Source organism: Apostichopus japonicus, chromosome 20 (assembly GCF_037975245.1).
Source record: "Apostichopus japonicus isolate 1M-3 chromosome 20, ASM3797524v1, whole genome shotgun sequence".
NCBI classification, from domain to species: domain Eukaryota; kingdom Metazoa; phylum Echinodermata; class Holothuroidea; order Aspidochirotida; family Stichopodidae; genus Apostichopus; species Apostichopus japonicus.
This window is the reverse complement of record NC_092580.1, coordinates 29398122-29422897: the sequence shown is the minus strand read 5'-3', so window position 1 is coordinate 29422897 and position 24776 is coordinate 29398122. Positions and strand designations below refer to the sequence as shown.

General features: G+C 35.8%; 1 protein-coding gene across 1 annotated transcript in view; it reads right to left on the bottom strand.

The window, feature by feature from the left end:
* Positions 1 to 23778, bottom strand: part of LOC139961070 (ubiquitin-conjugating enzyme E2 H-like) — a 31461-nt gene extending 7683 nt beyond the window's left edge. The window contains exons 1-6 of the mRNA XM_071959923.1: positions 23620 to 23778; positions 12487 to 12563; positions 7650 to 7724; positions 4401 to 4440; positions 3517 to 3569; positions 1589 to 1717 (exon numbers count right to left, since the gene is read on the bottom strand). Coding sequence (XP_071816024.1) covers positions 1589 to 1717; positions 3517 to 3569; positions 4401 to 4440; positions 7650 to 7724; positions 12487 to 12563; positions 23620 to 23672 — 427 coding nt within the window. The 5' untranslated portion in view covers positions 23673 to 23778. The remainder of the gene's footprint in view (positions 1 to 1588; positions 1718 to 3516; positions 3570 to 4400; positions 4441 to 7649; positions 7725 to 12486; positions 12564 to 23619) is intronic.
* Between the last annotated feature and the right edge of the window lie 998 nt (positions 23779 to 24776).

Genomic DNA, 24776 nt, shown 5'->3' with positions numbered 1-24776 from the left:
ATTATTATTTATTTTACCAGATTTATACAGCGCTCTTTTCATGCTTAAGCATGTTCAAGAGCGCTTAACAATGACAACAAAATGACAAAACCCTTAAAATATGAATATGAAGAATAAATTGACACAGCTTAAATATTAATATAAAAAAATATATAAACGAAGGAATGAGAAAATGTTATGGAAAGACAAAGAAATATGTTGTTTTTGTGGCAGTTTGCCTTTAAAGAGAATCCTGCTAGGGTCAAAACATTCTGGCTCTCTACCTTCACAGACTTTTTGCAGTAGACAAGCTGTTTGCTAAAAGTATTTTTCTGTTATTATAAAATAAATTCCATGCTTTAATTTGAAAATTCCCCAATTTTTCTTTTTTGCCAGAATAAGAACACCTACTTGTTATCAAGAAAGAGCAGGTGAGATAAATCTGTGATAGTATCATGCTTGACAAACTGACAAATTTGTACTGCTAAATTTAACACAATCTTCTATATTTGTACTGACTGCTAAGTATCACACAATCTTTTAAATTTGTACTGCCTGCTAAGTATCACACAATCTTCTAAATTTGTACTGCCAGCTAAGTATCACACAATCTTCTAAATTTGTACTGCCTGCTAAGTATCACACAATCCTCTAAATTTGTACTGCCTGCTAAGTATCACACAATCTTCTAAATTTGTACTGCCTGCTAAGTATCACACAATCATCTAAATTTGTACTGCCTGCTAAGTATCACACAATCTTCTAAATTTGTACTGCCTGCTAAGTATCAAACACTCTTCTAAATTTGTACTGCCTGCTAAGTATCACACAATCATCTAAATTTGTACTGACTGCTAAGTATCACACCATCTTCTAAATTTGTACTGCTTGCTAAGTATCAAGCAATATTCTAAATTTGTACTGCCTGCTTAGTATCACACAATCTTCTAAATTTGTACTGCCTGCTTAGTATCACACAATCTTCTAAATTTGTACTGCCTGCTAAGTATCACACCATCTTCTAAATTTGTACTGCTTGCTAAGTATCAAGCAATTTTCTAAATTTGTACTGCCTGCTTAGTATCACACAATCTTCTAAATTTGTACTGCTTGCTAAGTATCAAACAATCTTCTAAATTGTTGCTTTGTGGCATGTATAGCAAACACTATTACAAAAAAGAGAAGAAGTTCAAGTTGAATGTTAACAATCCTTTATTAAGACAGGGCCTTCTCACATGATTTTACAACTGTTAACACCAGGTCATTGGTAACTCATCGCTCCCACAAACCCAGGTGTGCACAATTCAAAAAGTTGCTCCCAGGGCAATATAGTGCACCACATCTACATTTCCCTTGGGGGACTTCACATAGGGTGCTGCCAGTTACCTCACAGGTCCACCATTCATACACCAGGGTGAAGAGAGGCAATGCGGATTAGTGTCATGCCTAAGGAGATATCTTTATAATCTAGTCAGGACTCAAAACTTCAAAAGTCCATTGAATGCCCATTTAACCACCACGCTCCACCCTTCCTCGTGAAATATGGGCAACAACCCACCTCCTGACCCTTCATTTCTTTTTACAGAGAATGCAATTATTAATATTTTACCTTTAATTTTTTGTTTATATTCATCTGGTTTATGTAGATACAATGCTGCAGCATCACCATTCAGTGGATCTGTTGGATTTGGGTAAGCCAATAGCTGCGGCAAAAACGACTCAAAAATATTCGATAAATCTGTGGATTAGGAAAGCAATTGAGAATACTTTTAGTTTAACATTTTAAAAGCATTAATATGACAACAATTATGGTTACTACAAGAACTTGAAAAGAAAAAAACTTGGAAGGTCTTTGATCTTAATCAAAGAGGATACCAGGGCTTTCTTATCATCTCAATCCACCACAGCATTTAAGAAATACGGATGCTATAATAAATCTCTCAAAGTTTAGTATGCTATAAATTGCTTGAATTTTTGAAATTATTTTTTTGAAAGTTTGTACTCCTCAGGCTATTCCCAGATGCCGAGGAGACCTAGAATTTGAAGAATTCATTTTCATGTCCCTGTGAAGGGAAGCAACATTGAAGTAGGCAGGTTGTCTGACCATTTGTCCCTGTAACATCAGACAACAAAAATGACGTTTGTGTACCATACCAATGAGTTTAGTTTTTAACTGCCACAATGTACTGACAGATGGTCGCAATTTTAAAGGTGATAGGTGTTCAAGCCTCATTATGCATACAATCTCAAGGACGTTAACATTTCTTTTTTTTATACTTTTGTGTAGTAAATGTTAAATCACACAACCAAGTCTATGCACTTTTTTTGCCAAACATTTCATCTTTTAAGTGTTCACTGCCTACATATGTTTTCTTTCTTCTTTGTGGTTAAATATCACATCCAATGTTGACAAATGCTGGTCACAACTTTGTTCTTGTCTAAACTTTTATTTCACATGTTCTCTGCAAATGGGCCAAAAATGTTTAGTGAAAAAGTGCCTACTCATGATTGTGTGATTATTTACCACACAATAATAGTACAAGATAAGGGAGTAGGATTAGGGATCGGTATGTCGGCATTAAATCCTCAGTGTATATCCAAAACAAAGTTTTGACCACAACTGTCCGAGACAGCAAAAGTGGCCTTTATATACTCTACCAGTTAGGGTATAAAATTTGTTAGTGTTCAAATTTTGTGCAGCAGTAAAGAAGGCTCTAAACTGTCTCACATAAATAGTATAATTGCTGTGTAAAGATAACTGCCAGACATCCTTGCACTTGCATGGCGGTTTGTCCATTTTGCATGGCGGTTTGTCCATTTTGCATGGTGGTTTGTCCATTTTGCATGGCAGTTTGTCCATTTTGCATGGCGGTTTGTCCATTTTGCATGGAGGTCTGTCCATTTTGGATGGCGGTCTGTCCATTTTGCATGTCGGTCTGTCCATTTTGCATTGCAGTTTGTCCATTTTGCTTGGCGGTTTGTCCATTTTGCATGGCGGTCTGTCCATTTTGCATGGCGGTCTGTCCATTTTGCATTGCAGTTTGTCCATTTTGCTTGGCAGTTTGTGATATGATACCAGATAAATTATTCCCATGTCGGTGAGTTTTACTGCTGTATATCACAATATATTAACAGATGTCCCAATTTTAAATTCAGTATGATAGGTGCTAATAACAACAGTAATGTAATATGTGATCAATTAATATTTGATCAAGTTACATGTGAGACTAAAGTTCTCTACACTTGCTGGAATAATCTGGATCAATTGATTTAAACTCATGTAAATCACAAATTAATGCTTTCTATAAATGTAATCCACCCACTGCGAAAAATTCTCAGCATCAGAGAGATAAAAAGTCTTTATTTTAATCAGACTTTTGTGCATCACATTCATGCTTTACATTAATCTAATCTATCCTCTGCTAAATTTATCAGGATCAAAGGAATAGATGTGAAATTTGAAGGGAAAAAAATTTGAGTGTTGTTATTAGAAATGTAAGATCATGATGAATGTACAAAACGTTTGTTATACTTTACCATACAATGCTGTCCAAGCCTGATTTATCACATCCAAGCACACTGTCCCTGATCTGTACAGAAAATTGAAATACACAATATTGTTAATAACAGAGACAATGTCAGGTTAAGCAGAAGGGGAAGAAGGGGAAGGATGGAGGGGGGGGGGTGGGAGAGACAACCACATGAGCATGACAATTTCTAACAGGGAAGTATTGTCCAATCCAGTTGAACATACTTTTGTAGTTTTTAATTATTATTATTTCCCAAGGGACAGGAAAACAACAAAAGCTAATTTAAAACGCTATCCATGTGATGATTACTAATGAGCAAGCATTTTTTTTAATGAGTCTTCAGAGAGTAACGAGACAGGCATGGAATTATTGCACCATCTGCATACTCCCAGGGTGGCAATTTAATATCCCCCATACAAGTTAACGAGAGTGCACCTCATCTCAACATCCTGACCACGTTCTGAAATACTGAGGGAAAGGTGAAACACCTCATTCATCATCACTGCAGCCATGGTAAAGGATGTTGTTACAAAGTTGAAAGAACGGAAACCAAGCCCCCATATTTCCAATTAGCAAATCAGAAATACCAAACCCATGAAAACCTCTGCTCAACAACACTGCCAAGCAGCAACTTTGTCTAAGAATCTGGTTACTGGTGATGTTTTATAGATGTAAGTTGGACAGACACTCTTTACTACTACACATCACACCTTCCCCTTAAAGTACTGTACAGTAAGTCCATACTTCTACATGACTTCAAAGAATCTTTTAACTACTGCACAGTAGAGTTCTCTAGGTATTTAAGACATGGATGCTGTGAGCAGCTATGACGAAAAGAGTCCTTGACCTTTAAATTATTAAAACCAAGAGAAAATAAGAAGCAGAACTTACGCCTCATCAATATTTGGATGAAAGATTTTGTTTAGAAAACCTGCAGAGAAGAATGAAGTGAAATAAAGGTTCAGTTATAAACAGTATAAACATTGAACAATAAGGTTTTCTATATCACCCAAAAACAAGGGGAAGGGGACAATTGCAAATTAGGAAAGTACAACCACTGACTATCATAGTTGAAATTGAATGAAAACATGCTCCTATTATAGGAATTGCTCTGGTTCCACTCGGACTAAATTTGTTTAGTGGCAGTCTGCATATAGGTATAGCGCCACCTACTTTAAGTCAAGATTCCTAGCATCATACTGTACTTTGTACCAGTTTTAAGCTTACAGACATTATTAACGTGAGCAGCCATGAAGAGCAGACATTGAGGACAAATAAATAGCGCCACCTATTACTACTGTATGCACAACAGGTCAGTCTCACTTGACAGATACCGATACAGCATCGCAACCAATTTTTCGAAGGTAGTGATATGTTTAACGCTTGTGCAAACGTTCAAAAATTGATTACAAATTGTTTAATAATGTTTAAAACTGAAAGATTAAACTCTGACTAAATTTTAACATCTGAGCAGTAGATGAAGGGTGCGGTATAGTATATGAAAACTTGAGTACCCCAATCCTCGAATACCCCAATCCTTGAGTACCCAATCCTTGAGAACCCAATCGTCTTTCATACCTGACCCTAACAGGCGACAAACTGTCACTTCTAGAAACAAAAAAGAGCTGTAATGTGTTTGTTTAAATGAATGTTACTTTTATCATAGTATCCATATTTCTGTCTGATGTCCTGTCAAGGCCATCTGTTATCAAGTGCTTTATGCCCAACATACTTTTACAGCAAAGTTGCCATTTTCTGTTCTCGCTGTTTTCAACCAAGTGCTGTTTGTTATATAGCGTAAGAAATGACACAACATTAATCAAACTGATTCCTTTTTGTTTCCTTTCTTTCCTATCTTTTGAATTATTTCCTTTGATTATGGAAAGTCAATTAAAGTATGGTTTTCAAGGACTGGGCCGGTTTTTATAGCTTCGCTGCAAAACTGAAAACTTGGCTGTGCGTCGTGTCTACAAAACCGAAAGGTCATGAAGCCTTAGAGTCAGAATAACAGATGAACATTCTAAGGAAATGTTATTAAGAAAAGGGAGTGGGAAAATTGTAAACAAATTTTCAAAGATCAAAGAGACATAAATTGGTTACATTTGAAAAGACTAGAACTTGTTTGAATCAAAAAACACAATCTAGAGCTGTAAACAATAAAGTGACAACTGCTGTATTATATTCTTTCCACAAACAAAGTATGAAATGACCTAATTTATAAATGTTAACGAACATTTAATCTCCCAAGCCATGTTAACTCCGGTTACCTTTTCATCTACTGCTTCTCTTTGGTTTCCCGAACTGGAAAACTATGGAGTTACTCATACTGAACTTGCAAACTTGTGAGGGGTTCTGCACATCAGAAAGTCGGCAATGACTATATAACGTGGATCGCAAAGTCGGTAATTACTTTTACTGTTAGATACATCAGACACAGCGGCATAGAGAAAACGCTGTACTCCAAGCCGAAGCCAAAGTGAATTAATCAGGTCACACATCCGCAGTCTATGCATGCTAATTTCTTCAATACAGCACCTCATAACCTTTCGGCAAAAAATTTCATAGTGTAGTTTTGATTATCTACTGCTTCCTTTTATCTTACTGCCCTTTGTTCTGTCTAATTAATTCTACAGTGTATTCATTGTTTAAAGATCCATTTATAAGTTGTCTGTCCATTAACACGTGTCCTTTTTCTGTTTCTTTACAGCTGTCTAAGAAGAAGATGATCCTGCCTGGATCCTACATCAGACACTACCTACTGTAATGGCTTTTTTAGTTGATAAGGAGTTTGTTAAACTGTTTATATCTCTACTGTATATGTAAACTACACCAGAAGGAGTTTGTTAAACTGTTTATATCTCTACTGTATATATTGTAAACTACATTGGTGTGGATGTCTAATTATTCTTAGAGAAAATATACAACAGGGTTTTTGATATATCTATATCTATATAAATGTTTTTATTTTTTTTAATTTAATTTTTGTTTGGGGGGGGGGGGGATTTTGTTCTATAACACTTTAAATCATACAGTGTTCCATAATATCTTACACTGTATAGTATACCACTGCAGGCAGGCAATTGACCAGTTTACAATACAAGTTGTACTGTAAGGTAATACAACAGTCTAAGTCACAGCTACTGTGGATACATATGTATCTACAGTATGCCTTAGGTTAAGGCCTCAAAATAACAAATATTTATACAAAGTAGTTACTTTAAATCTCCATTAAAATCACTAAATTCAGGTTACACACACACTATCTTTCAACACATTATTCAGTACTGTCAATATGTTTTTAGAACCATTCTTGTATGGTGATAATCAGCAAATCAGCCTGTTACCCCACACTGTAGCTCATGTAGTAATATTCTAAACTGTATATTGTGCCTGTACTTGCCTCATAAATTAAATCTGATTACAGAGGCCTAACAGTATAAATGGAGAAATGTGATTTCCTCATTTTTATGGCACAATGCACAGTGGAAAGTGGTGTTTCATTTGTAGGAGAGTGTCATAATGATGTTAAATACCTTCTATTTATTGTTAACTGTTTATTACCCATCGTTAAAATTTTATTAAATTAGTCATATTTAGATTTTACATGGTGATAATACAGTAGCTGAGATGATAATACAGTAGCAATTCAGATGTTTACAACGATCCTTTTGAAAAATTTGCTAAATTATGTAAAATGCTTGTGGGTTAAATCTGCTGTTGAAATTTGCTGTCAAGAGCCACTTTCTAACATACAGTAGTGCTACAAAGAGCAATTTGGGATGTACCCTCATTTAAATTCACTTTCAAAGACTGTGACTTTAAATTAAAAATATATTAGGAAGATACTTTATCGATTAATTTCAAAATTTAATTAAAATTAAAAAAAATATCTTAACAGTGGTTTGGATGTGGTTCACTTACCTGTCTCCATACAGCTAATGCACTCTCCCTCTATTCAGCCCTACATTATGTCATACAAACTCCTAAGTCTATATATCTTCTACCAATACATGATTTCTGCTCAAATTTTACTGGGAAACAATGTCACTGTAGTCATCTTTATGGAAACAACATGAACAGGCAAAGTATCTGCTTTAATTTTAACAACCATCAATTCACTGATGGACCAAATACACTTACCGATTGAAGGTGATTTAAAGGGATATTTTTCTGGTAAATCTACTCGTACTTTCCAAACTCCACCTTCATAGAGGGCTATGAGGAAGAGAACAGGGAGAAAGATGAATGTTACAAAAAAAATGACGGCATTATATACCCCATACACTAAATATATTATATGACCCCATAATCTCATTATTTAACCCAAACACTAAATATAATCTTCAGATGGTCTTCTACAAGCTACGTAGTTCAAAGTCCATCATCACTGAAATAGTAAAGTAAATATTACGAAAATTCAACAGCTGCATGCCATCAAATTACCTCAAAAAAAACTTTGAACATAATATTCTGACAGTACTTAGGTAATATTTAATTCAGTATAAACCACAAGTTACTGTCCAGAGACCCATGAACTTTGCTTTTCCCTTTTGGCAACGATAACTTAGATTTAAGTTAAAGCCAGAGTATTTTACAACACTTGTAAGTATACAAACAGCTATATATAACTAAAACCTAGTGTACTACAGTATGCAATAATGAACAGTCTCAGCATATAGGTTGTAAAAACAATATGCGTTTAATAGCAATTATCTAGGTCAGTTCAAAAATAACCTCAATGCCGACAGGGATGTGTATAAAATCTAACAGGTCAATACAGTACAGCCCTATGTTAAACAATGGAAACACACATCAAGTAAATCAAATCAATATATAGATAATTGGAGAGATTGATCCAAATTCAAAATTTCTAGGTTATCGCTAAAAAATGTCCCTTTATCAATGGCACTTGATCAGATGCAAAGTCAGTATTGAAGTTTTATGAATTATTTAAAACAGAAATCTCTCAGTTGCATGCTTTTGATTTTTTCCAGCAATTTCAACATAATATCCCATGTCCCAATATACCTTGACTACAAGTGTAAAGTTTACTTTTGCTCATGCTATTTTGGTACAGTCCATTTAATTTTCATCATGAGTAAGTTTGCATAATATTTGCACACTTTGCCTCTAGAGACTTATTCTTCATTGTTTTGCACCTAGAACCCTTCGCATAGATCTATATATGTTCGTTTTTGTTGTTTACTTTTAATCATAGTCCTGTACACAGTTTTATGTTGCGCTAAAAATCTAAGGTACAGTACATTAATGTTAACTAAGTACTTTAACTACATTTCCTTCATCTCCTGTGTCTTCATTTCAGACTCCAGGCTTGTCGCACAAGCACTTTGTCAAGTTTCATTTCGATTAATAAAATCAATGAAAAATATTTTACGTCAAAAGTTTCAAATTTCAAATGTGCTTGGGCATCAAATATCGTTAATCAGATCAAATTAACAGTACTAATATTACTTGCTCATTAATTAACCTTTGAAGAAAAGAGAAAAGAAGATTAACCGAGCAGCCTTTGGTAGGGTTGAAAATTAGGTACAGTAGCTGGCCAACGTCAAGAAGCTGCCCTTTTTATGATTTTAAGTGGACCATGTTGATCAGTTCAATTTTTAGACTACTCCAGATTAGAGTTACAGTATATAGCTATATGATAAGTACTGTATGACTACATCAAACAAATGTCACCATGAGTATACTGTACCTATTGACATGTACTGTAATAGTGTCTTCAACATTGTACTTACTGTATATATGCAGTACTGTAAATTATACAATATGTGATGACTGGGTGAGATAATCAAATGATTAACATTGTCATAAAGTACAAGTAATTCATTGTTGATATTGCTGCAGATTAAAACCATTGAAATCACCTATTGGAGTGCACGAGATTGTCCATGTAAAGTATGTATACTGTACATGGTAAGCCCTACAGCTACTACACAAAGTCAGCTGCTACCATTGAATTTGGTAAAGAGTGTACAGTATATAATACCAGCGGTTTTTCCATATTATTCTGTTTCCTAAACGGCTATTTTAGTAACTTTCCCCTTGGCATTTTGGAACAAAGAATAATTTTAAACCGGACATAAAAAGCCAATTGGGAATAAGTTGACTAGAGCAACAAAAGCATCCGAATCTCAGTACTTTGCACAGTGAAAGGAACATACTGTACCAGCAGAAATATATAATTTCAATTTCAAATTCATTTCTCATATGTTTGTACAAGATTAATACAAACCAACATTACAGTAGGAAGGTTAACATACGAAGGACACAGCAAGGCTGTTATCTCAACTAGTAGCTAATATCTAACAACCAGAAAGCCAATCGGCTTAGTAATGCCTTGCCAAATTTCACATGAGAACATTTAACGTAATTGCAGACAAGCTGCCTGTGTTTGTAAGTTTTTAAACTGGACAAAAAATCAGAACAACATCTGAGTGGCACAAAGCAATCTAAACACCTACTGTACCATAGTCCTACAGTACTCTGTACCTACATGTAACACATTTATGTATTATTCATGAGGGGGTTTGACCCAAACTAGAACAAAAACACCTGCTGTAGTAAAACTACAGTACCCTTTTCATACATGTAACACATGTATGTATTATTCATGAGGATATTTGACCCATTTAGTACAAAATCACCTGCTGTAGTCCTACAGTACCCCGTACATACATGTAACACATTAATGTATTATTCATGAGCCTGAGGATATTTGACCCATTTAGTACAAAACACCTACTGTAGTCCTACAGAACCCTATACATGTAACACATTAATGTATTATTCATGAGGATATTTGACCCATTTAGTACAAAAACAGTAAAACACCTACTGTAGTCCTACAGTACCCTTTACATACTGTACATGTAACACATGTACGTATGTATTATACATGAGCAGATTTGACCCGAACTAGTACAAAAACACCTAATGTAGTCCTACAGTACCCTGTACATACATATAACACATTAATGTAAATCATGAGGAGATTTGACCCATTTAGTACAAAAACACCTGCCGTAGTCTTACAGTACCCTGTACATACATGTAACACATTAATGCATTATTCATGAGGATATTTGACCCATTTAGTACAAAAACACCTGCTGTAGTCCTACAGAACCATTTATAACCGAAAGAGCACAGGACCTTTTATTTCAATTAATTTGGTCAATCCTGGTCAAGAGGATGAATATAAAAATCACCAAAAGTAATATAAAATACAATCATAACTCAGCAGTTCGAATTTTGCAGCAGTTTTTGAGAAGCTCTGCACTTTATCTGTATATACTGAATCAAGCTTGCAGTACAGAGTTGGTGAACGCATAGCATACAGTGCATGGGTGCTGTGAGTGCAGTTAACTCGTTATAATATATTGATGCAAGTGTTTTTTCATATCTTTTTCCTAACTGGTCAAGGGGATGATTATAATTTCACCGATAAAAATAAAATCAATACTTTTGGATTGTTAATTATGTGGGACTTTTTGGAAAGCTATGCAGGTACACACTTCATCTGTCTTTTACAGTACGTTACGCTATTTAATCAAGCTTGCAGTACTACGGAAATGGTGAACACACACTGTAGCCACTATCATCTGAATTAACTTGTTTTAATATACTGTCGATGCAAGAGCTTTTTTTTTTCTCTTCTAACTGGTCAGGGGATGAAAATAATTTCACTGATAAAACAATATATACAATGATTGGTATTATGCAGCAGTTTTGGAGCAGGGACACATGTATGTGATTGAGATATATACAAATTCACAGACTTGATATTGATTTAGAAAAAAAAGGACGGAATTATCTTTCTCATTTTAATACTTCTGATTGACAGGTTTTGAAGTTCAGATTATTTACGATGTTGGTTTTTCTTCCCGTTTCGTGAGCTTTTCCATTCAAACTACTTCATGAACAATTTAAGCTAGCAGGAGACACTGCTTTGATAACAAAGTTGTGGTCGCCAAAGAACTATGAAATGATTCTTTATATATTTAAGACAAACTCACACTAGTAAACAAAACTACTGTACAGAGATAAGACATGTCTCTTAAATCTAAAATATGACAAATTGCTGTATATTTCCAATGTATTTCATGAGTACGAACTATCACTTCGTTTGTGGTATCTGAAGTAAGCCAGGAACAACGACTATCACATTTACTTGTGTTTTTTTAATCTTCAGAAATAACAGCTGGCAATAGTGTCAACCTTTTTGCCTAGAAAAATTCTGGTAAAAATGAAAATTTTAAACCGGTACTGTAACTACGCCACCATTTAGTATGTAGACCTCATTAAAATCCAAAATTCTTCTACCAAAGGACAAGGGGAACCCCTATCCCCCCACCCCCTACAGACCTCTTCCCCAGGAGGCTGTGTCCGATTAGTCAACCAAAGAAATATTGTAACATTAAACACACAGTACTCATAGTTTGCTTTAACTTGTATTACAAACACAAAAGGGTTTTCTTTTATAACCCCTTTAATGTTCTGCAAAATTAGAAATTTTAGTATGAATACTTAAAGCAGATGTGAATAAAGAATGGCCCTGTGTGAGAAACTCATCAATAACTGCTCATAATTAAGAAAAACTATCTTGACCATATCAGGAGGCAATATTATAGACTGCTAGATGAGAACTTTAAAACGTAGATAATCGATATTGTTGAATATGGGTAAATATAGGCAGATATAAAACCAGACCTCCAAAATACAGATACAGTACTGTGTTAAACACATACTGTACAGACAGTGTATGTGTGATCTAGGATTGCATTGTTTAGAATTTTATATGACATTGTACACAGAAGGTTAATAAATAACAGTTTGGTTTAAATACAAGTGCTACTCTCTAGGCATGAAATTGGACTGCCAAATGAACACAGAGAATCGATTCCTTGCAAAACTTTACCGTGGCTTAGAAAAAGACAAAAGTAAAAGATATACTTACTCCCCTTTGGTCCGTGAAACTTTACCATTAGTTCGTTCAGACCGTTTAGAATAGTCACTTCATGGTTGTGGTTAATCCTAATGGGCAATGATGTTAAGGAATTCAAAAATATCGCCCCCAAAAAAAACAACGAAAATGAAAGCAATGATAAAGAATTGCATCCGGTTCTAATAAAATGAAAGTGTTTGAACAGGAATTTCAAGGTACCCTTAAATTGGATGAATAATACATTTATAAATTATATATTATTATATAAATTCTCTTGCAATTTATACACAAGATGTGTAACACAGCACACAATAGAATGTCTGCCAATGGCTACCGTTTTAGTTTTAAGAAATATCAATTTCTTTTGTTCATTAAAAATAAACATGCTTTGTAATGCTAATGCCCTGAGCAATTATACATGTAATAGACAAGAAAATATAAGGGAGGCTGCTCTACCATAAAACATAGCTCAAATGCTTTCACTACGCAGTATAAATGTTCATTCCAAGTTATACATGATTCTAAAGGAGCATGTGCTGAGTTTTTCCAATGATATCACCAAGACAGCACATAAAGATAAAGCTTCATATTTTTGCATTCATGTTACAATGTCCACACAACTTTGTTTTTGTCAATTGCATACAGAAGTCTGAAATAAAAGGGAAACAGTCCGTTTGGTACACTCAAAATTGTAACAATGCCATTATCAACTTCAGCAATTCAGTTTCATATAGATGGGAATACTGCTTTCAACATTAATAAATAAGAGGGAAAAAAAGATTGTTAGTAACTGCTGTATCCCCCCCCCCCGCCTCCCTCCCACCCCACCTAGCTGAATTTAAAACCAAGGAAAGCTATTTATAACTTGTCAGTATGGTGTAGTTGAGTTTCATAAAACTTGATCGATGATGTCATAATGTGTTAGATATGAATTTTAATCTGAATTTTTTTCCTCACTTGTGTAGGAAAAAGGTAAAAGTTATTTTGTATAACAACAGCAACATTTCGATGGGAATAGAATTGATCACAAACTGAACGAATCATAAAGTTTATCCATTTTTATATTATAATGTACACTTTTAATTCAACTAGTCATCCCATGGGCATTATGAACCTCAGCATCAATATAATGTAAGTTGATCAGTGTTGTCATAATGTGTCAGATATATTGAATTCTGAACGTCATGTTCCTCACTAGTATATTGCATGTTTGGGAAGGGGGAAGGGGGGGGGGGATAATGGGTACAGTAACACTCTTCTTTATACCAATTTAGTAAAAACTTATTTCCACAGGGAAAAACAATTGAAGACTTCATAAATCAATATACAGTAACTATGTATCTTTCTACAGTCTACTACTGTACTCATCCAATGGGTATTATCAACATCAGCATTCAATATTTTAACTAAAATAATTCACTGCTGTCATAACATGTCAGATAAATCAATTCTAATCTAAATTTTATTACCTCACTATTTTGCATGGACGTTTGGTGTACAACTAACAGCTGTACACGTATATCCATTGCAAAAACAAAGTCTTGTTCGATGGAAATTGAATAACACTTCAGGGTATAATTTAGTGTTCTGATTTTGTGTAGCACTTTTGAAGACTCTGATTCTGGTCTCAGACTCTTATAAAATACTGTATGTTTCCTGTGTTAAAAAAACTGCAGATACATTTTTGCACTTGTATAGCAATTTGACCATTTTGCATAGCACTTTTGCAATTGGACACCGGATAAATAAATTATTCCCTGCACACTTACTAGACACCATATGTGTGTCACTTACTAACACTAGATGAATGCTGTAACAGTTACTAACACTTAACCAATTATCCCTTACTAACACATAAACGAATAACAGTAGATGGTAAACACTAAACTACAAGAACACATCCTTACAATAAACCAATTATAATTAAAATTACCATTCTACTGTACTTGGTGTATTGGTTTTAACACTTTATTACTAAGAATGAATCATAGGACTTTACTACCTTTCCAAAGAGTAAATTCATTCGTTTTTCAATAAACCACTTTCACAAAACAATACAATATTACAGGTTGATGATAACAATACAACCAACTATAATAGCCAATAGAACCATTCATAGTGGTAGTAGTAATTAATGACACTTACAGTAGTAGCACTGTACTGTACAATAGCAAATGAAAGAACACAATAGCTTTTAAAATGTTAAATGTGTAATATGATAACTGACAATTTGGCATTTATGTAGTAATAAACAGAAGACTAAATAACCTACTGCATGAGCCTAGTTTGGTCTTTTTTATTTCTTATTCAGATAAGCAAACATACTAAATTGTACAATCCATCAATAAAGACAATCAAATTTGGCTAAGTAACAGCTGAAACTCGCAAGTCAAATTATAGGCCTAGTTTCTTGAAACTGTGAAAACAAACCCAGCTTGAACTACAGTTGCGTACTGTACATACAGTACAGGATATGATTTAAAGCTTTCTGTTTCATTTCACTTGGTCAGTCACGGTGGTGGTCTGATTCCAGTGAAGTTTGTCCATACAAATATATAGCTGCATGTCAAGTACGTACCTGTACAGTACTACTGTTGGCGTTTTAGCTACACATTGTACAGTACATTATATGACTGATGCCAAATTTGGTAGGTTATTTCAAAACCTTCCATACAGTACATTGTTCCAGGGAATGGGACTTTAAAGAGAGATTCCATGAAATCAGATCTTAGCACAGCTGAGTCTCACAGTGGGTCTAGTTGACAAAGAGAAAGTTAATGTTTGATAAAACTTAATAAAGCATAGACTTGTAGTTCATAATGTATTGTTGAATGAATTATGAAATTTGTTTATGAAAATCCTGAAGAACCTGGACCCGTCATTTTGGTTGAAGTATCAAACCCTTGAATAACAATGAGGTTTGGCTTTGTTTCAAATGACTGTAAACATGCTATATATATGCAATGAGAGGTCATTTCATTCATTCAATGAGAGGTGATGTCAACTGTTGTGAATTACTGTAGTCTGTATTTGTGAAGTCGTTGTTACTTATAAACAGCACAAAAACTTTAAGTTCTGTTGGATGCATTGCTGCTGTTGGTTGAAATAACCTTCAAATTGGCTTTCTAATGGTAAACAAATATCTTTGGAAGATTCCTATTTACCCTGAAAAGGCATTATCTTCCTAATTAAATAATCAATCAACGATTTTCTCTAACACAAGATTTACTAAAAGTCATTTGTGACTTTGTAAATTGGACGACATATGCCAGCACTTATCTCCTGACATACGTATTCCATGAAGACAATAAAAGGTGAACATCTTTATGTATCAACAAATGGAATGATGATTGAGTGGGCAGGGTCTTGGTTGTAGTATTGAGGGTGCAGTGTAAAAATTCTAACCAGAAAGTAGGTTTTAGGTAAATGTGGATAGAAGTAAGTCTGGAGACTGTTAAGAGAGGAGCATTGAAGTCAATTTGTAGAGTTCAACCTATCGTTTGTTTTCTTGAATAACAATATCATCCCAGTATTTAATTGCTAAATCTACAGCATTGGTATTCACCATAGAGGTTGTGACCATTTTTAGGGTCCCCAAAAACATTTTGGAAGCTAGCCATAAAATTTGGAAGAAAGCAGATATTGCTTATACTTGTGAGAAGAAAATTTTTTGGAAATATCTTGAACATAAATTTCTTCACAAGACCCTTTAATCATAAATCAAAATTTTGCAAAGGAGAGGGTGATCCCTCCTCCCAAAGATCCCTTTCTCACTCCGCAAAATCCACCACTGGAGGGTTGCCATAGGGATGAAGGGTCACAAAACAAAAAGAAGTTTCAATACCAGGGATCTACTGTATATATACATTTGAGAGCTTGAAATTGCCACCATCTTTAATTGCAGCATTCTTAATATCATTATTCATGATATAATGCAGTCAGTGGATATTCCAGGCACAACAAATTCTGATCTAGGTTTAGTATTTAACTTCCACACTATCTATATGGTAATACGTCTTCTTTCGTTGTGGCTGGTTTCCACCTATTTGGAGACAATTTGTAATTCATGTGTGGAACATATTGGCAGTATAAACCAGAATGCAAAAATGCATTTTGGATTCGATGATGTAACATTAGCAGTTTGTTTCATGAATCTGACCAAATGTAACATGAGGGTGTACATATTTACAATGGTTTTAAGATTTGACCTCTGATGACCCCTAATGACCTATTCCCTCCACCAAAAACAATAGGTTCCTTTTACACAATGTGGTACTTCTACACAACAAATATGAAATTGGTCTGACCTTCCCTTCTTGAGATTTTTTTTGAGATTTGACCCCTAATGACACCAAATGACCTTTGACATCCACCAAAAACAATAGTCTTCTTGCACACAATGTGGTACCTCTACAAACAATATATTGTTCTGACCTTCCCTTCTTGAGATTTCGTGTGTACAAGCATAGGCGTAGGAGCCTCATTTGATTTGGGGGGGCTGTAACGACTTGCCCGAAAAATATAACCAAATTTTTTTGCGCGCTCCGCGCGCATTCCACATGTTGTAATGTGCATATCATATAGGCATTCATCGCTTATTACATCACATGCCAATAACATAAAATCATTTTCGTCTTATTACCCTTCCATATTGGTTATAATTATTGGGGAAGTCGTTACAACAATAATGATAATAACATAAGTTTAACTATTGAAAAACACATTGCAAATTCTTCTTCTTTCAGTAGGTGCCAGTGGCGGAGCTAGGGGTATTGGTCAGGAGGGAGAGAATGGTCTGTAGGGGCGCTCTCGACACTATCTAAGCGGAGCGCCACCTAAGGTTGGCGCGGAGCGTACAGAAATTTTTTGAGTAAAGATACTCCCTAGATCGCTGGAAATGACCCTTTCCAGACCTAGCTAATTTGCAGATAAACGAAGAATAAATAGGTGTCATCGCTATTTGTCAGAAAATTGTATGGACGCTCTGCCACTGGAAGGTGCCCGAAAAAATTCTCAGCATATTGCCCGAATTTTCACCAAAAAATTGAAAAAACACATTGCAAATTATTATTCTTTCAGTAGATGCCAGAAAAATTCTCAGCATATTGCCGAATTTTCACCAAAAAACAATGAAAAACACACTGCAAATTATTATTCTTCCAGTAGGTGCCCGAAAAATTCTCAGCATATTGCCCGAATTTTCACAAAAATAATTGGTTGGGGGGCTGCAGCCCCCCAGCCCCCCGCCTCCTACGCCTATGTGTACAAGCTGGGCGTCACAAAGGCACTCACACACATACACACACACACGCCATCATGAATGCAAAGGTTACGATTATCATCGAAACCAAAAAGGCAATACCATGGTGCAGTGATTTCAATAGTAATTGTATTCATGGCCACAGTTATTTTAGATGCAAGTCTCAACGCATTTTGCTTAATTAACATTCCGAATCACCTTGAAATTAAAAGCAAATTTATGACACAGCTGCCCCAATTATTAACTACAATGCATACAGAGGGTTTGAAAGAAAAGAGTGATACCTTTTGTATGCTAAATGCTTGTACAATTTTTCAGTACCTGAACATTGATAATATCTGCACTGTTTCATCTTAATCTTCACAGGTACTATAGTAATAAGCACTCCTTCAAGCTGATAACCTAGTACATCTACCAGCAACTACAATCTTGTTCCCTCTTTTTGACAATCAGCATTTTGAAGACATTTCATTTTCTCTCTTTTTTTTTTTTTGTCATTTAAGCTCATACTGTAGATAGTGTATCTATCCATTAGGCTGTCATGGAGACACTGAGTCTGGTCGATTAAATTTCAAGCAAGCACAAAAGAAAGAATACCAATTACTTAAATACTATCAAGATTTTTGCTAAATGATTCAGATTTGCACAGAGGACAGTAAACATTGCTTATATTGCTAGGTACAGTATAGCACTGTAAGTAGTAATGTACAGTGCTCAGTACATAGTTGAGATAATTAGTTTGCTTTACACTGACATTGGCTAATTGTGATATCACTCACCTTAAGCCTGCATGGACTTACTGTGTAAAATCAGATCAAATTAATGTTTGCATGTTTTAACAGTGATTGCTCAATCACAAAGAACTATCAAGAGCAAAGCCATGTCAAAGCAATCCTCTAAAATTCAGCTTAATCTTGAAAGAGAAAGATTTTCATGGCACAACTGAGCTCCGAAACAACAATACTGCAGCAGTACATGTCTAATTACGTTTACTCATTTCCAAAACTTTGTTACAATTTCCCATGCAGTTCTTGTTTATTCTTTCTCATGTACAAATACAGTAATTTCCCTCGCTGCTTGTATGAAATAAAAATAAAAATAAAATAAAACTGTTAGCAAACTGCTTATCCACTAGAGAGAAGTTAAAGCGGTGTCCTATGTTCCGTGGAATACATGTGGATGGTAGACAACAACTTTTTGGCTGGATCACTGACAAAAAGACACTGACAAAAAACTGTCATAGGAGCACCAAAGCAACAATGGAAGCAATCATTCAACATGTCATTTTAAGTCTCTGAAAACTGTATCCAAGTTGAGAGGCTTGATATGTAAGTGTACATTCTCATGTGCCAACAGTCCACTACAGTGAAAAGAGTTTTTGAAGGGTTTCCTAGGTGACGATGGCAGATTTAGATTTCAGTATCTTGCATATTATCATACTCATCTCTTCTTTTCGTTTTCTGCATTCACATTCTGTAGGGACACAAGCTGTGCTTTATGATACTGTACATTTCAGAAAGTACTGTCACATTTATACCCATAGGCGTAGGAGCCTCATTTGATTTGGGGGGGCTGTAACGACTTGCCCGAAAAATATAACCAAAATTTTTTGCACGCTTCGCGCGCGTTCCACATGTTAATGTGCATATCATATAGGCATTCATCGCTTATTACATCACATGCCAATAACATAAAATCATTTTTCGTGTTATTACCCTTCCATATTGGTTATAATTATTGGGGAAGTCCTTACAACAATAATGATAATAATATAAGTTTAACTATTGAAAAAACACATTGCAAATTCTTCTTCTTTCAGTAGGTGCCAGTGGCGGAGCTAGGGGTATTGGTCAGGGGGGAGAGAATGGTCTGTAGGGGCACTTTCGACACTATCTAAGCGGAGCGCCACCTAAGGTTGGCGCGGAGCGTACACATATTTTTTGAGTAAAGATACTCCTTAGATCGCCGGAAATGACCCTTTCCAGGCCTAGCTAATTTGCAGATAAACGAAGAATAAATAGGTGTCATCGCCATTTGTCAGAAAATTGCACCAACAAAATTTATGTCAATAGGTATTTGAGAGCGCAATAAAAAAGTCAATAATCTCGAATAAGTAGAAAGTGGTAAAAAGCTGAAAAGGGCGCCAGCAGTCCATTTGAGTCCGTCAGGGGGGCATCCGCCCCCTCTGACTGTATGGACGCTCCGCCACTGGTAGGTGCCCGAAAAATTCTCAGCATATTGCCCAAAGTTTCACCCAAAAAATTGAAAAACACACTGCAAATTATTATTCTTTCAGTAGGTGCCCGAAAAAAATTCTCAGCATATTGCCCGAATTTTCACCAAAAAATTTGAAAAACACACTGCAAATTATTCTTCTTTCAGTAGGTGCTCAAAAAAATTCTCAGCATATTGCCCGAATTTTCACCAAAAAAAAATGAAAAACACACTGCAAATTATTATTCTTCCAGTGGGTGCCCGAAAAATTCTCAGCATATTGCCCGAATTTTCACAAAATAATTGGTTGGGGGGGCTGCAGCCCCCCCAGCCCCCCGCCTCCTACCTATGTTTATACCTAGATGCATTTTCCCTAATGTCTACCCAGCACCAACTGTATGCCACTGATACAATGACTGTACTCAGGGTCGACTTTACCTGTACAAATCCGATCATCTGAGACGACCAAAATTTACTTTCAGGACTATCAAATTTGCTAGGTCATTCCTAGAACACCTGTACTTTAATAAAGGTTGTCTGAATTCGGAAGAGTTGGTCATCCAAAAAAACAAGGAAAGAAGAAGAAAATCTTCAACATTCTGAACAGCATATCCAGTAGAGTGTGTTATCTGCAAATACTCACGTTGAAATCTTGTTTAAGTGTATGCGAAACAAACATGCAAACTTAAAAATCAAATGATGGATACCCATCCAACCCTCCCTAGAACTAAATGTGCAATCACTTCTAGCTCTCTCTGTATACATTCAAGCCCATTCCCATTCAAGCAATATCATTAAAACCTCTCGGAATTTTAATGTATATATATGCACTAAAAAGACATGGAAATACCCACTTCCTACCATTTCCCCCTTCCCTCTCACCCCCCCCCTCCCCACCATTGATGCATATTGGTTAGCTTATTGGTGGTAAAGTTGGACAAAGAAAATTGTAGAGTGAACATATGTAAACCAAACCAAAGATGGACCGCACTTAGTGTAATTGTTACCGTACCCAAATGATTCTAAAAGTACTGTGCAAATTTATAGCATTCACAAGAATGCGGTCATTAACCTTTGAAAGTTCCTAAAATATCATTACATCCACTGGTATACATATGTTAGTATCTTTACAAAAATGTGACAAAAGGACTTAAAAGTAGCATTCAGATTTATGCATATTCACTATCTGATAAGCTGATCAGTCTTTAGTACTCGTTCCGCAGCAAAAGTATTGCAGTGATCAAAGCTTTGCAAAGAGCTTGTATACAGTACAGTGAGTAGAGAATATAAACGGGTGCATTTAGAAAACTTGTTGTGGACCATGATCGAACAAACATTTAAGAATGTGACCTGCAGAGTCAGAGCAGTTTAGTATTTGCATGGAGCATAGACTCAAACAGGTCTTGAAAATATGTTTACAGTATTTCTCACATCTTGTTCAACTTCTACAAACTTCATAAACTAGCTGGGTGTGTGCGTGGACCCGTCTCCCTCAAGGCAACAACTAATACATCTTGTTAGCAATGTTGGTAGACTGAATTTGTAAGAACTCCTTATCTGATAATTTCATAAATGTGTGTTGCAGTTCTTCAACAATTGGTTTTGACACATGTGTCCACTACTATTGACAAATATGCATTGAAATAGAACTTCATGTACAGATACATACAGTATTTTTATCAGAGTGATTGTGAAAACCTAACACGTTATTGGTAAAGGTGATACTTTTCCGAATTCATCTAATTTGACATATTTTCTTATTTATGTCTACTGGTCCTTGAAGAATTCCAAGTTTTTTTCATATGTAGAAAGAAGCTCAATTCAATCATATAGACCATTGATATTTAGTAATATTATCAACTCATTAGATCAGGAATCTGTGACTATCCAAAGGTTTGCAGAGATTGTACAGGAATAGAGTCCAACTTAAGGAAGAGATTACACAGCTATGTTCAAGAACTACACGACCAGGAAACGCATCAAATTGGATGCTGCATGCTTGGGTATTAAATTGAGTAATACTATCCCTCTCAGTCTAGAGTAATGATCAATGAAGTTCTTTCATAATTTATAATCAAGTGTTTGCATTTACAGAAAGTTTGAAGCCCAAACCATCCTAGAAGTCCCCACATTATGTGAAGGAACTAGGATTTGCTTGTAATGCATTAATGACTATAGGGGTTATTAAAGGCATTGAAGACTCGCCCCAAACCGTGTGCGGCCGTCTGAAAAAGTTAACTTTCTGTTGCTTGCAAGTGACGTTTTGTTTGTCCCCCTACAAAATGCAGACAGTAATGAAACGTGATACCTTGTTATCTTTAGCTGGACCTGAGATGTCCATCGCTGTATCGTTTGTTTACTGTGCTGTGGGTATTTGACCGCAGCTGTATGTACTGACTGTACACTAGTGTCTAATTACCGACGGTAGCAAGCTGTGTGTGTATTTTCTGGGATCGATGGTGGTGTTTAACACTTCTGTTAAACCTCTTTCGAAACTAGGTCAGATTACCGGCATTAGACGTTTCTTTTTGCCCAAATCTTCACACCCTTTAACAGCAATCCTACCCCCCTCTAGAGACTGTATATATATCTTTGCAAAGTTCGACCATACGTTTGTATGTGAATTGGTTGACCAAATCTCAAATGCTGTTTTTATGAAGCACATAACTAACAAAAACATTGTTACGTCAAAGTACTTGGTGGTTCCTTGTAGGCTTTACCAACCTGTGATGTTGCAAACTTTTACTGCAAACAATGTATGGCAACCATCACTGTGTTATGCCAGGGCCATTGAATCTGAGAACTACATAAACTATATCCACATTTTTCAACAGGCTGCAACCTTAAAAAGGTAAAAGTGCACACAAAATAGGGAACAATGAAGTCGTTAGTGTCAGCGACAAAAGACAGGGCACCTCTAATCTACTCTGCATCATGAGTAGCTATTATGGTGTGGACTCACCCAATTAAGCCTAACAGAGTTGCCAGCCTCAAATATACGTTTGGATACTTCATTGTGACTGATGGACAGATGTCACAAGATCCAATAGTTTCATAAATATGAGATTGAAGAAGAAAAAAAGATGTATTGAATCAAGTTCTACTCCTCAAATGCTGGTAGACTGTTGGTGTGGTGTGTGGATTGCCATGGTTGTGAGGTACATTAAATAATAATCCTAACCCTTTAGCTCAGGAATGGTTAGCACGGGACTCTCCAAATTACTTTTCAACAGTAAACTTTCAGTACAAGTCTAGCCTAATGGCAACTAACCTAAGTAAGGCCTAACACTATAAAGAAGAACCAAAACAAGAGTTCATTACTATAAAATATACCTTCAAGTAAGCCTAACGCTAATATTCTGATTTTAGTATTGAACGCGATCACAGGTTAATCAACTTATTGTCATAGACAATTTTAATATGAACTATCCTAGCCTTGTACCCGTAGGGGAAAGCATACGGTTTAATAAGACCAACGTAAAAGATCAACACCTAACATTGATTCCGTGCCAAATCAGCTGTTCTGTCATCATCGCCGGGAATACATAGGCTATATATGCTACAATACGTGTACAGCCGTATGCTTTCTTGCTAAACAAGCGAAATATAATCGGGCCGTATTTGCCGGGATTCTAATCGATTTCACATGCTTAAAATGAACCAAAGGATACAGTTTTATTATGTCGAGATCCATACGCTTCTTCGAAGGCGGTGGCGATGACATTTTGGGTTGCCTCTTCAATACAAAATAGATGTTAAAGTTCGGATTACAATCTTGTGATAGGCCGCCCAACAGATTCCTGCGCAATTTTCTCTATAGGAAGTACCTACATATAATATAACACAGAGAAGATACGCACAGCTTCATAGCAAACCAAAACAATACTTTTCGCGATACCATTTTTGTAACGGGTGAAAAGTATTTATAGCTTTAAACTAAACTCCTATTATTTCACAATTTCTACGAAATATTTATATAAATTTACTATTTTCCGCTATATAAAATATTTTTAAAGTATTTAGCATGAAATATATTTCTTTCTTCCCGAATTCGTTACATGATTTTATTAATCAACCTGGCTTTCTTAATACACTCGTATCTGTTCATGTTTGTAGTGACATCACACGTATGTAGTTCGTTCCCTGGTCAATGTGATTGCGTAATCACAAATGATGGTAAACAGACTTTTCACGAATCCAGAAGGTGCCTTTACTCACAGTTCAATGCATAATCTACATTTATATCTTTAGTAATGAAAATAACCGATTGCATAGTCGACTCAGACTGTTACAGCTCGTATCCTGTTAGGCAAAATAGGTCAAATGTTAATTAATCCACAAACATAGTGAACTTTTTATGTAGTCGAGCAGTTTGGGAAGGGGTCATGTCATGTTGCTAGGACCATGGAGCTAGGGTACGATTTGGGATTATGGAACAAGAAAGAGAACGAGGCTTGCTTGAGGAGTTTGAACCAATTTTGTTAAAGTCTTTGTGCAAACTGAAGGTTGAAGCTGTGGTCACGGATCACAAATGCCTACCGCTCGGTGACGGGGGGGGGGGGGGCGTATAAAGGCGTTTATTTAAAATGTCACTGCACAGTGGCGTAGGAAGGTACTTTTGAGTGGGGGGGGGGCTGAAGACTGATGGCCGGCCTGGGGGAGGGGTCTAAGGGGAGGGGGTGTCCTCTTCCCCTTTGGAATTTTTTGGCATTTCCAGGTGGCCTCAGATGCAATTTGGTGCAATGTAGCACACTTCCACACCCACTCCATTTTGTAAATAATTTTGCATTTTCACCTGGCCTTAGATGCAATTTGGTGCTCCAAATGA